Here is a 13,312-nt window from a genome sequence, read left to right on the forward strand (position 1 = left end):
CCACCTGGTGAAAGAAATAGACTTACAGGTCCAGGAAGCGCAGAGAACCCCAAACAAAGGGAATTCAAAGAGGACCACACCAAGACACATCATAATTAAAATGCCAAGAGCAAAAGACAAAGAGAGAATCTTAAAAGCAGCAAGAGAAAAAAAGTCAGTTACCTACAAGGGAATACCCATAGGACTGTCAGCTGATTTCTCAACAGAAACTTTGCAGGCCAGAAGGGAGTGGCAAGAAATATTCAAAGTGATGAATAGCAAGAACCTACAACCAAGATTACTTTATCCAGCAAAGCTATCATTCAGAATCAAAGGTCAGATAAAGAGCTTCACAGATAAGGAAAATCTTAAGGAGTTCATCACCACCAAACCAGTATTATATGAAATGCTGAAAGGTATCCTTTAAGAAGAGGAAGAAGAAGAAAAAGGTAAAGATACAAATTATGAACAACAAACATGCATCTATCAACAAGTGAATCTAAGAATCAAGTGAATAAATAATCTGATGAACAGAATGAACTGGTGATTATAATAGAATCAGGGGCATAGAAAGGGAGTGGACTGGCTATTCTTGGGGGGGGGAAGGGGTGTGGGGGATGCGGGAAGAGACTGGACAAAAATCGTGCACCTTTGGATGAGGACAGTGGGTGGGGAGTGAGGGCGGAGGGTGGGGCGGGAACTGCGAGGAGGGGAGTTATGGGGGGGAAAAAGAGGAACAAATGTAATAATCTGAACAATAAATATTTAATAATAAAAAAAAAAGATTGTTAAAATGGAATGCATTGGGTCTCTAAATGTAATTCTTTCCCTCACTTCATTTTCCTGTTTATTGCTAGTGTATAGAAAATACAATTGATTTTTTATATATTTTTATATATTGATCTTGTATCCTGCAACTTCGCTGAACTAGATTATTACATTCTAGTTTCCAAATTTGGTTAAAGTGTTTAAAAATTAAATTTATTAGGGCAACATTGGTTAATAAGATTATATAAGTTTTAAGTGTGCACTAGTATAACGCATCATCTGTATATTGCATTGTGTGCTCATCATCCAAAGTTTAGTCTCCTTCCCTCATCTTATATTTGACCCCTTTTACCTTCTTCAACCTCTCCCCAGACCCTTCTCCTCTAGTAATAACCATAATTGTTGTCTGTGTCAATCAGGTTTGTTTGTTCATTTGTTGCTTCTGTTTTTGTCTATACTAATAAAAAGGTAATATGCTCATTATTCCGGACATCCTTCCAGACAAAGCCACAGTGGCAGAGCCAAGGCAGAGGCGATTAGGAATGATCAGACTGGCAGGGGAGAGCAGTTAGGGACGATCAGGCAGGCAGGCAGAGTGGTTAGGGATGACCAGGCTGGCAGGCAGAGGTGGTAAGGGGCGAGCAGGCAGGCAGGCAGGCGAGCGGTTAGGAGCCAGTCATCCCGGATTGGGAGAGGGATGTCTGACTGCCTGTTTAGGCCTGATCCCTGCGGATCTAGGGATCAGGCCTAAACCAGCAGTCGGACATCTGCCAAGGGGTCCCGTATTGGAGAGGGTGCAGGCCGGGCTGAGGGCCCCCCCTCCCCGCCCCGTGCACCAGGCCTCTAGTATCCCATATATGAGCAAAATCATGATTCTTGTCCCATTCATATATTTTTGCTTTTACTTCCCTTGCCTTTGGGGTCAAATTAATAAAATCCTCTCTGAGACCAAGGTTTAGTAACCTGTGTTTTCTTCTAAGTATTTAATTGCTTCAGGACATATATTTAGGTCTTTGATCCATTTTGAGTTAATTTCTATATATGGTGTCAAATAGCAGTCTTGTTTCATTCTTTTGTGTATAGCTTTCCAATTTTCCAGCACCATTTATTGAAAGTGCTCTCTTTTTCCCATTGTATGTTTTTGTCTCCTTTGTCAAAAATCAGTTGCCCATATACATTTGGATTTATTTCTGGTCTCTCAATTGTGTTCCATTGGTGTATGTGTCTGTTGTTTTTTTTTTCTACCAATGCCATACTGTTTTGATGATTGTAATTTTGTAGTATAATTTGAAATCAGGGAGTGCAATACCTCCAGCTTTGTTCTTTTTTAAAAAATATTTTTTTTTTATTGATTTCGGATAGGAAGGGAGAGGGGGAGAGAAAGAGAGAGAGAGAGAGAATCATTGATCGGCTGCCTGCTGCATGCCCACACTGGGGATCAAGCCTGCAACCCGGGCATATGCCCTGACTGGGAATAGAACCGTGACCTCCTGGTTCATAGATCAATGCTTAATCACTGAGCAACACCAGCCAGGCCAGCTTTGTTCTTTTTTCTCATGATTGCTTTGGCTATTTGGGGTCTTTTGTTCTATACAAATCTGATGATTTTTTTTGTTTTGTTTTATTTCTTTAAGTAATGCCAATGGGATTTTGATGGGGATTGCATTAAATCTCTGTATTGCTTTGGGTAATATGGCCATTTTAACTATATTGAGTCTTCCAATCCATGAACATGGAATATCCATTTCTTTGTGTCTTCTTCAATTTCTTTCAACAATGTCTTACAGTTTTCAATGTATAGGTCCTTCATATCATTTGTTAAGTTTATTCATAGGTATTTTATTCTTTTTGTTGTAATTATAAAAGGAATTGTTTTTTATTTCTTTTTCTGAATGTACATTGTTAGTGTACATGAACACAGTGGATTTTGTACGTTGATTTTGTATTCTTCAACTTTACTCTATTTACCGTTTCTGATAGGTTTTTTTTTCTCTCGCCTAATTGCTCTGGCTAGGACTTGGAGTACTATTTTGAATAACAGTGGTGAGAGTGGGCATCCTTGTTTTACTCCTGATTTCAGAGAAAAAGCTTTCAGTTTTTCACCATTTAGTATGATATTAGCTGAGGGTTTGTCATATATGACCTTTATTATGTTGAGGTACTTTCCTTCTCTATTTTTTTGAGTACCTTAATTAATGTTGTATCTTGTCAAATGCTTTTTCTGCATCTGTTGATAGGATTATATGATTTTTATATTTTATTTTGTTAATGTATATCTCATTGATTGATTTGAGTATGTTGAACCATCCTTGTGCCCCTGGAATGAACCCCACTCGATTGTGATATAATCCTTTTTATGTATTGCTGTATTTGATTTGCTAGTATTTTGTTTAGGATTTTTGCTTCTGTATTAATTTTCTTTTTTTGCGGTGTCCTTGCCAGGTTTTGGTACCAGGGTTATGATGGCCTTTATAAAATGAGTTAGGAAGTATTGCCTCTTCTTCATTTTTTTGGTAGAGTTTGAGAAGCATAGGTTTTAAATCTTTGAATGTTTGGTAGAATTTAGTAGTTGAAGCCATCTGGTCCTGGACTTTTAATTTTTGGGAGGTTTTTTTATGACTATTTTAATTTCCTTACTGTTGATTGGTCTATTTAGATTTTCCAGTTCTTTGTGATTCAGTCTAGGAAGGTTATATATTTCTAAGAACTTGTCTGTTTCTTCTAGGTTATGGAATTTGATGGCACATAGCCATTCATAGTATTCTTGTATAGTCCTTTGTGTTTCTTAGTTTCCATTGTAACTTCTCATATTTTGTTTCTGATTTTTTTTTTTTTAGTCTTTTCTCTGTTTTCTTTAGTGAGTCTAGCCAGATTTGTCAATTTTATTAATCTTTTCAAAGAACCAACTGTTTGTCGTGTTGGTGTTTTCTATTTTCTTTTTATTCTCTATTTCATTTAATTCTGCTCTAATTTTTATTATTTTCTTCCGTCTACTGACTTTGTTCTTTTAATACTTCTTTAAGTTGATATATTAGGTTATTATTTGCGATTTTTTCTTGTTCCGTGAGGTAGGCCTTTAATGATATAAACTTCCCTCTAATTGCCACTTTTGCTATATCCCACAAATTTTAATGTCATGTTATTATTCTCATTTATCTCTATGTATCTTTTAATCTCTTATTCTTTTTTGATCAAGTCATCATTTAGTAGCATGTTGTTTACTTAGTCTTCACGTGTTTGTAGTTTTTCCCTTTTGCAGTTGATTTTTAACTTCAAAGCATTGTGGTAGGAGAATATGCTTGGTATGATTTCAGTTTTTTTTTAATTTGTTGAGGCTGATTTTGTGCCCAGTATATGGCCTATTCTTGAGAATGTTCCGTGTGCACTGGAGAAGAATAAGAACGTATATCCTGGTGTCCTGGGGTGAAAATCTCTGTAAATATTGATTATGTCTGTTTGGTCTAATCTGTCAATTAAGGTTGATATTTCCTATTAATTTTCTGTTTGGATGATTTATCTATAGCTATCAATGGGGTATAATTGTGTTTTTGTTACTTTCTCCCTTTAGTTCTGTTAGGAGTTGCTTTATATATTTTGGTGCTCCCAGGTTGGGTGCATATGTATTGATAAGTGTATGTCTTCTTTTTTTAATATATACTTTTATTGATTTTTTACAGAGAGGAAGGGAGAGGATAGAGAGTTAGAAACATCGAGATCAGTTGCCTCTTGCACACCCGCTACTGGGAATGTGCCCGCAACCAAGGTACATGCCCTTGACCAGAATCAAACCTGGGACCCTTGAGTCTGCAGGCCAATGCTCTATCCATTAAGGCAAACCAGTTAGGGCAAGTGTATGTCTTCTTGATCTATTGTCCCTTTCATCATTATGAAATGTCTATCTTTGTTTTTTGTTATGTTTTGTAATCTTGAAATCTATTTTGTCACCTATAGTTGAGCTGTACTTATAACTTAGCAATAAGTACCTGCTTTTGTCTGGATGCCATTTATTTGAAGTATCATTTTCCACCCTTTCACTTGAGTCTGTGTTTGTCCTTGCAGCTGAGATGTGTCTCCTGAAGGCAGCATATAGTCGGGTTTTGTTTTTTGACTGAACACTCTACTCTGTGTCTTTTAATTGGTGAGTTCAGTCCATTTCCATTTAGCATAATTATTGATATACTAGAGGCCTGATGTATGAAATTCATGCAAGAGTAGGTCTTCCTTCCCCCGGTTGCCGGCACCAGCTTCCCTCTGGCACCCGGGACCCAGGCTTCCCTTGCAGTCCTGGAAGGATGTCTGGAAGGACGTCTGGCCTAATTAGCATATTACACTTTCATTATTATAGATGAGGATTTCCTGTAGCCATTTAATTGTTAGTTTTCTGGTAGCTCTGTGTCTCCATTGTTTTTCCCCCTGTGTTTCTGTCTGGTGTGGGGTTGGAACCTCTCGTTCCTCAAGGCAGACTTCCACAGCCAAAATATCCCTTGTGGCCATCAGTCTCAACATGGCTTCTTATAGGACTTCTTCTCAGCTAGGTTTCAGGTGGCTCTGAATGATGGTTGTTCAGTAGTTTAGTTGTAATTTTGATGTGGTTGTGGAAGGATTCAAGTACCACATTTATCTGTGCTGCCATCTTGACTGGAAATAAATATCTATTCTTGGCTGGTGATTTTTCTCTTTCAATAATTTGAATAATTAATTTCACTCTCTCTTAGCTTGTAGTTTTGGCTAAAAATATATGATAATCTAATGGGATTTATTTTTATTAGTTATCATCTTCTCTTCCCTGGCTGCTTTGAGAATTCTTGCTTTGATGGTAATTTTTGACAGTTTTAATATAATGTGCCTTGGAAAAAAGCCTTTTAGATTGAGATAATTAGTTATTCTGTTAACTTCCAATATCCTAGTATCCAGTTCTTTCCAAAGGTTTGGGAAGTTTTCATCATTTTTTTGTTTATATAGGCCCTCTGTCCCCTTCTCCTGCTCTTCATCCTCTGATACACCCATTTTTCTTATATCACTCTTTCTAACGAGTCAGATAATTCGCCTAGAGATTTTCTTTTACTGTTGATTCTCTCTCTTCTTCCACCTGAGTCATTTCTAGATTTTTGTCTTCTTTATCACTAATGGTTTCCTCCATCTGGTCTGCACTATTTCCTAAGTTTGATAGTTTATTCTTCATCTCTTTTATTGAGTTTTTCAGCTCCAGAATTTAGCTTTGGTTCTTTCTTTCTTTTTTTATTTTATTGATTAAGGTATTACATATGTGTTCTTATCCCCTCCCCTATGGTCCCCCTGCCCCCTCACTCATGCCCTCACCCCTCTGGTGTCTGTGTCCATTGGTTAGGCTTATATTAGTATGCATGCATACAAGTCTTTGGTTGATCTCTCCCCCTTACTCCCATCCTCCCCCACCTTCCCTCTGAAGTTTGATGTTCTGATTGATGCTTCTCTGTCTCTGGATCTGTTTTTGTTCATCCGTTTATGTTGTTCATTATATTCCAAAATGAGTGAGATCATGTGGTACTTACCTTTCTCTGACTGGCTTATGTCACTTAGCATAATGCTCTCCAGTTCCATCATGCTATTGCAAATGGTAAGAATTCCTTCTTTTTTACCGCAGCATAGTATTCCATTGTGTAGATGTACCACAGTTTTTTAATCCATTCATCTGCTGATGGGCACTTAGGCTGTTTCCAAATCTTAGCTATGGTAAATTGTGCTGCTATGAACATAGAGGTGCATATATCCTTTCTGATTAGTGTTTCTAGTTTCTTGGGATATATTCCTAGAAGTGGGATCACTGGGTCAAATGGGAGTTCCATTTTTAGTTTTTTGAGGAAACTCCATACTGTTCTCCACAGTGGCTGCACCAGTCTGCATTCCCACCAGCAGTGCACAAGTGTTCCTTTTTCCTCGAATCCTCACCAGCACTTGTCGTTTGTTGATTTGTTGATGATAGCCATTCTGACAGGTGTGAGATGGTACCTCATTGTCCTTTTGATTGGCATCTCTTGGATGACTAGTCACTTTGAGCATCTTTTCATATGTCTCTTGGCCTTCCTTATGTCCTCTTTCAAAAAGTATCTATTTAGGGCCATTGCCCATTTTTTAATTGGGTTGTTAATCTTCCTTTTGTTAAGTTGTATGAGTTCCCTGTAACTGTTGGAGATTAAACCCTTATTGGTGATAACATTGGCAAATATGTTCTCCCATGCAGTGGGCTTTCTTGTTTTGTTGATGGTTTCTTTTGCTGTGCAGAAGGTTCTTTCTTAAAGTTTCAATCTCTTTGATAAAGTACTTCTTTTGTTCGTTAACTTTATTTCTTAGTTCATTGAATTTCCTTTCTGAATTTTCTTGTATCTCATTGAGTTTTTTCATAACTGCAATATTGAGTTCTCTGTCATTTAAATAACATATTTCCATTGCTTTCAGTTTATTTTCTGGAGATTTTAATTTTCTTTCTGAATTCCCTTGTTACTTGGCTATTCATTGTACTTGATGGGTTTTTTTCTCTGCATGGCATTTGGTGGTGGTGGTGGGGGGGAAGCTGCTTTTTAAAAATAATTTTAGTTGGTGAAATAGAGGTCTTAGTCTTGTTTTCTAGAAGGTGGGGCTTCAAGGATCTATCGCCTCAGCTGTGGAAAACACTCAGTATTCCCCAGCAGGTGGGCATCTGCTTTGGGACCTGGGCACCTCTGTCTCAGGGCACCACCTCCATGGATCCATGGATTGGAAGGGGTGGCTATGCATTTCCTGTGTTTTCCTGGTGCCACCTTCCTGAAGCCTGATGCTCTAAGTTGACCCACCTGCTACTACTAGGATGTGCAGCAGTGGGTGGGGGTGGGGGTGGGGGGAAGTGAGTTCAGGTGTCCCTGGTTCTGCCCTTCCTTGTGGGTTTGGCTGCAATGAGTACAGATCACTTAGGTTGGAGAGGTTTTTTCAGTCCGGTCACAACCTGCCCAGAGAGGATTTTGTTGCCCAGAGTGCCAAGGGAGATGGAATGGGCAGATTCCCCAGCTGTGAGTCCTGTGTTCCATGCTGGCTGCTTTTGAGTGCTGCAACTTTGTTTTTAAATCCTCACCCAAGGATATGTTTATTGATCTTTTTAGAGTGAGAAGAAGGGGGAGAGAGAGAGAGAGAGAGAGAGAGAGAGAGAGAGAGAGAGAGAAGAGAAGAGGAGGGGAGGGGAGGGGAGGGAGGGGAGGGGAGGGGAGGGGAGGGGAGGGGAGGGGAGGGGAGGGGAGGGGAGGGGAGGGGAGGGAGGGAGAGGAGAGGAGAGGAGAGAGAGAAACATCAATGTGAGAAAGAAACCTCAATTGGCAGCCTCCTGTGTGTGTATGCCCCCATGGGGGATCCAATCCTCAACCGAGGTATGTGCCATGACCGGGAAACGCACCTGAAACTTTTTTGGTACATCAGATGACACTCCAGCCAACTGAGCAACCCAGCTGGGGCTGGAGGCTGCAATTTTTGTTGCCTGTTTCTCTACCTCTGACCATGGGCCCAGCCTCAATGTGTGCCAGCCATCCAGGATGGATTGCTCTCTTGCCCTCCAATCTGGTCTGCCCCGTTGGGACTGTACCCCAGCCCTTCATTACTATTGCATCTGCTGGGGCTGCAGCCAAGTGTGGGCTGGGTGCAGCTTCCATCTCTGTTCTCCCCCTGTGCCCCATCCGGTGCTAATATCCCTCCTTCAGGTGTCTCTGTTGGTCAAGTCCAATATATCCTGCTTGTTCCATCAATTATTCAGAAAGGAGTGTTTAAATCTTCAACCATAATTATTGACTTGCCTATTAATCTTTTCAGTTTTGGCTTCATGTATTTTGAAACTCTGTCATTAAGTTCCTAAATATTTAGGATTGTTATGTTTTCCTAATTAAATTACCCCCTTTTTCTCATGAAATGATTATCTTCATTTTAAGTTCTGTTCTGAACTCTGTTTTGATATCAATATATTCACTTTAGCTTTTACTGACTACTGTCAGCATGGAATATCTTTTATATCCTTCATTTTAATCTCTGTTTTTTATATTTAAATTATGTTTTATGTAGGCAGTACATAAATGGATTTTTCTTTTTTAATTTTAACTGACAATCTTTGTATTTAAAAATTGGTATGTTTAGACCATTTCCATTTAATATGATTACTGATATGATTAAACTTGAGTCTATCATTTTATTTTTGTTTTTCCCAGATGTTTCCTATTCCTGTCTTTCTCGCTTTCTGTCTTCTTCTTCATTAGTCAGGTGTTTTTAAAAATTCTATATATGGCCCGGTCAGCATGGCTCAGTGGTTGAGAAGAAGGGGGTGGAGGGAGAGAGAGAGAAACATCAATGTGAGAGAGAAACATCAATTGGTAGCTTCCCGTGTGTGTGTGCCCTGACCAGGAATTTTTTTTTTGCATGTTTCTCTGTCCCTGACCATGGGCCCAACCTATGAACCAGAGGGTCATGGTTTGATTCCCAGTCAGGGCACATGCCCGGGGTTGTGGGCTCAGTCCCCAATGTGGGGTGTGCAGGAGGCAGCCAATCAGTGATTCTCTCTCATCATTGATGTTTCTATCTCTCCCTCTCCCTTCCTCTCTGAAATCAATTATATATATATATATATATATATATATATATATAAAAAATATTATATTATTTATATATATTATGTTTATATATATTTATATATATTATATATATATTATTATGTATTATATATATATTTAAATTCTACGTATCTCCTTTTTTCACTTCTTAGCTATAACTCTTGCTTTGTTTTAATGGTTGCTTTTGCATGTACAACTTTAACTTATAATAGTCTACTTTCAAGGGCCATTATACCATTTCATGTATAGTGTAAGAACCTTAGAGTAGTGTACTTCCATTTCTCCTCTCCCAGCTTCTTTACTATCATTTGTCAAGTATGTTACTTTTATATATGTTATAAACCCCATAATACATTGTTCATTTTACTTCTGCCTGTAAGTCATTCTTTAACATTTTTTCATGCATGTCTTTTGGTTATGAATTATTTTATATGAATGGCAATGTTTTTATTTTGCCTTTTGTTTTTACTGCTTTAAGATATAATTTACATACCATATTATTCACCCATTTAAAGTGGACAATTCAATGTTTTTAGTACATTCATAGGATTGGGCAACCTTCATCACAATTTTATTTTAGGACATTTTTATTCACCCCCACCCCAAAGGAAATTCCAAACTCATTAGCAGTTGTTTTGATTACCTCCTGTTCATTCTTTTGGTGAGGGTCCAACACACAACACCCAACACTGGACAGATGAGATAGACAGCAATTTACTGGTCACAAATACTCATAGCTCAAGGGAGGAGGAAACTGCATAACATACCGGGTCACAGGAGTGTTGCTCCTGGGAGCAAAGTGAATAAACATGGGCTGTGAGAGGCAAGCTTTGTAATGATGTGAGGATGAGGTGACCCTTGGTTCCCACCAGAGGATGTGATTGGCCTGTTTGAATAATTTTGGCTGTCAGGGGAGTGACATTTGCTAGGTTAAGAACCTGGTAGAATGCAGGTGGTACAGTTGATATCAGATCTGGCTGGATGGGGAACTTTTTCCAATGAATTGGGGGAGGGCATATCTGGTGAGAGCAAGGGCACTTGTGATTAGTCCTTTGGGGTCTTGTGAGGCAGGGATGTCAAGGTAGCACTTAATATTGAATCTTAATTTTAGATCTTACACCACAGCAGTCAAACACACCACCCCATTCCTCCCTGAGCCCTCCTCCAGCTCTTGGCAACCACAAATCCACTCTCTGTCTTTATGGATTTGCCAAGTGTGGACATTTCATATAAATGTACTCAGACAATATGTGGTATTTTGTGTCTGATTTCTTTATCATGTTTTCAAGGGTCATCCATGTCACAGCATATATCAGCACTTCACTCCATTTATTGTTGATTAGTGTTTTACTCTATGGTATATCACATTTTATTTATCCATGCCTCAGTTGATGGGTATTTGTGCTGTTTTCACTTTTGGCTCTTATGAATAATGCTGCTATGAACATTTATGTGTACCTTTTTGTGCAAATGTGTTTTCTTTTTGCTATATACCTAGCTTTTTCTTTGCTTTTTAAAGCTTTATTTTGCTGGCTATAAAATATTGGTTGAGAGTTTTTCTTTCAGTGCTTTTAAGATGTTCCTCCACTGTCCTCTATTTTGTATTGTTTCTGATGAGAAATCAGCTGTCATTCATATCTTTATTTAAACACATAATATTTTGGGCTGTTTTTAAGATTTTCTTTTTATCATTAGTTTTAAGTAGTTTGATTGTGATATGCTTTGGTGTAGTTTTCTTCATATTCTTGTCTTTAGAGTTTGTTGAGATTCTTGGGTCTGTGTGTGGGGAAGCATGAGACTTGGTTGGAAAGCTTGTAAGGAGGATATTCCAAGAAAAGGGAAGTGTGTGGAAGGCGCCTGCCCTGTTTATTGGAATTCCCACTTAAGGGAGACTTAGGGGAGTGTGGACGGTGGCGCCCCTAATTATTCCTTGACCTTTCCAAACAAGTCTGTGCATATGCAGACCCCCAGGTGTTTACTGGAATCCTTATGCTTAATTCCCAGATGCCCTTTCCTAGAGTGAAATGTAAACACATGTGTCCTCCCAAAATTACTCACCCTGAGTGTATCTAAAGATAAAAAATCCAATAAAAGCCTAATGAGGCAGGCAATCGAGGCTGCCTGGTCACTTCGGCCAGGCCATCCCTTAGCCTCTCTTTCACAGTGAAACTGTCAAATCCATTCATCCATTGCTCAGGGTCTGCTGGTCAGCCCCAGCAAGGTGTGCCCTGTGTGAGGAGCCCTGGCATCTGTGGGCTAATAGTTTTCATTAAATCTTGATAAACTTCAGCAGCTATTTCTTTAAACATTTGTCCTGTCCCACCTCCACTTTGGAACTCCAGTTATCCATACAGCAGACTACTTGAAGTTGTCCCACAGCTAAATGATACTCTTTTCATTTTGGGGGATTCTTGATCTCTGTGTGTTTTATTTTGGATAGTTTCTGTTGCTATGCCTTTAGTTTCTTATCTAACTTATCATCTGTTGTCAATCCCATCTAATATATTTTACATTTTCAATATTGTAGTTTTCATCTCTAGAAGTTTTATTTGAGTCTTTTTTATATCTTCCATGTCTTTGCTTAACTTTTTTGATTATATGGAATACATATAATAACTATTTAATGAATTTCTCTGTTAATTCTAACATCAATTTCTATTGGTTGATTATTCTCTTTAACATGGGATGTCTTTGCATTCCTGGTCATCTTTGAGTGGATGTCTGACAATTTACCAAGTTCTTCACCTAACAAATTTAACTTTCCTACCTGATGCTAGATAGTTCTATATTTCTCTAAAACTTCTTAAACTTTGTTTTGGGATGTAGTTAAATTACTTAGAAACAGTTTGATTTTTTGGGTTAGGTGGGCCTGTTGCCATGCTTAGTCTGAGTTAATTGTTTTCCATGATTGAGGCAAGACCTTCCTAAATACTCAGTGCCCTGTTAATTACGTGTTTTTAGTCTATGGAAACAGGAACGCTGGTCCAGTATGAGTGCCACTAGTACTTTCCCCAGCCAAACAGAGGGAGGGAGGAAATCCTTCTGGATAGTTCTTTTCCTAGCCTCAGAGAGTTTCCTCACATGCATTCTCTGACCAGCACTTGCTGAATACCTGAGAGGGGGACCTTCTGCACATCTCCAGGATTCATTCCCTTCTTGAAGTGCTGCTCTCTCCTGTCTGGTACCCTGTCCTGTGAACTTAGCTGCCGTGGTCTCCCTGGACTCTCAGCCTCATCTTACTTATTAAGAAGAGACTAAGGGAGTCCCTCTGGGCTGTGCCTCATTTCACCCTCTCTGCGCCATGGCATGGAAATTCTCTCAAGGCAACTGTAGGGCTCACCTCCTTTGTTTCCCGAATTTCAGAATCACTGTCCTTTGCTTTCTGATGTCTGATGTCTTGAAAACAGCTTTTCCCCCTTGTTATTTCAAGTAGGAAGTTAAATCCAGTGCCATTTACTCCATCCTGGCTGATAGAAAAGTCTACCCAAAATGTTTTGACAGATGAATAAACTAGTTGGAATATAAACTCTTACATGAATTTTTTTCCAATAAAGATTTTTTCTTAGTATTTTAAATTCTTTTCATGATAAATTTCTTGGTCTAAATAAGTTTTCTGTTACCTTTACAGCTTGCCTTCGAATATTGATTTGCTAGATAGTCCAGCCTTATTGGAAACAACTATTGATGATATAATTGGGGCACCTGACACTGTGGAAACATTGCAATCACCCGATGAAATTAATGTAGCCCCCAGGCAAACCGGATTAGAGGAACCTGAAGTTGAAGGCAGGAGTGAGTAAATATTCTGTATAACATCAGTGACACCTTTTATTTTACCTCCCTTTTAAATGAGCTACTTAAGTCAGTTCCTTCAAGAATATTTTATGTAGTAGTTGAATTTTAAATATTAATGTAAAAGAGTTATGCCTTCTTGGCTTAAGGGTTCATTGAAGTATTTAAGATTGCAT

General features: G+C 38.7%; 1 protein-coding gene across 6 annotated transcripts in view; it reads left to right on the forward strand.

Annotated features, from left to right (window-relative positions):
• Positions 1-13,312, forward strand: part of EPB41L5 (erythrocyte membrane protein band 4.1 like 5) — a 175,299-nt gene that overhangs the window by 117,168 nt on the left and 44,819 nt on the right. For all 6 annotated transcript variants that reach the window (XM_036318960.1, XM_036318956.1, XM_036318955.1 and 3 more), the window contains exon 17: positions 12,973-13,136. In XM_036318960.1, the coding sequence (XP_036174853.1) occupies positions 12,973-13,136 (164 nt within the window). The remainder of the gene's footprint in view (positions 1-12,972; positions 13,137-13,312) is intronic.

Source organism: Myotis myotis, unplaced genomic scaffold (assembly GCF_014108235.1).
Source record: "Myotis myotis isolate mMyoMyo1 unplaced genomic scaffold, mMyoMyo1.p scaffold_m19_p_8, whole genome shotgun sequence".
In the NCBI taxonomy this organism is placed as follows: Eukaryota; Metazoa; Chordata; class Mammalia; order Chiroptera; family Vespertilionidae; genus Myotis; species Myotis myotis.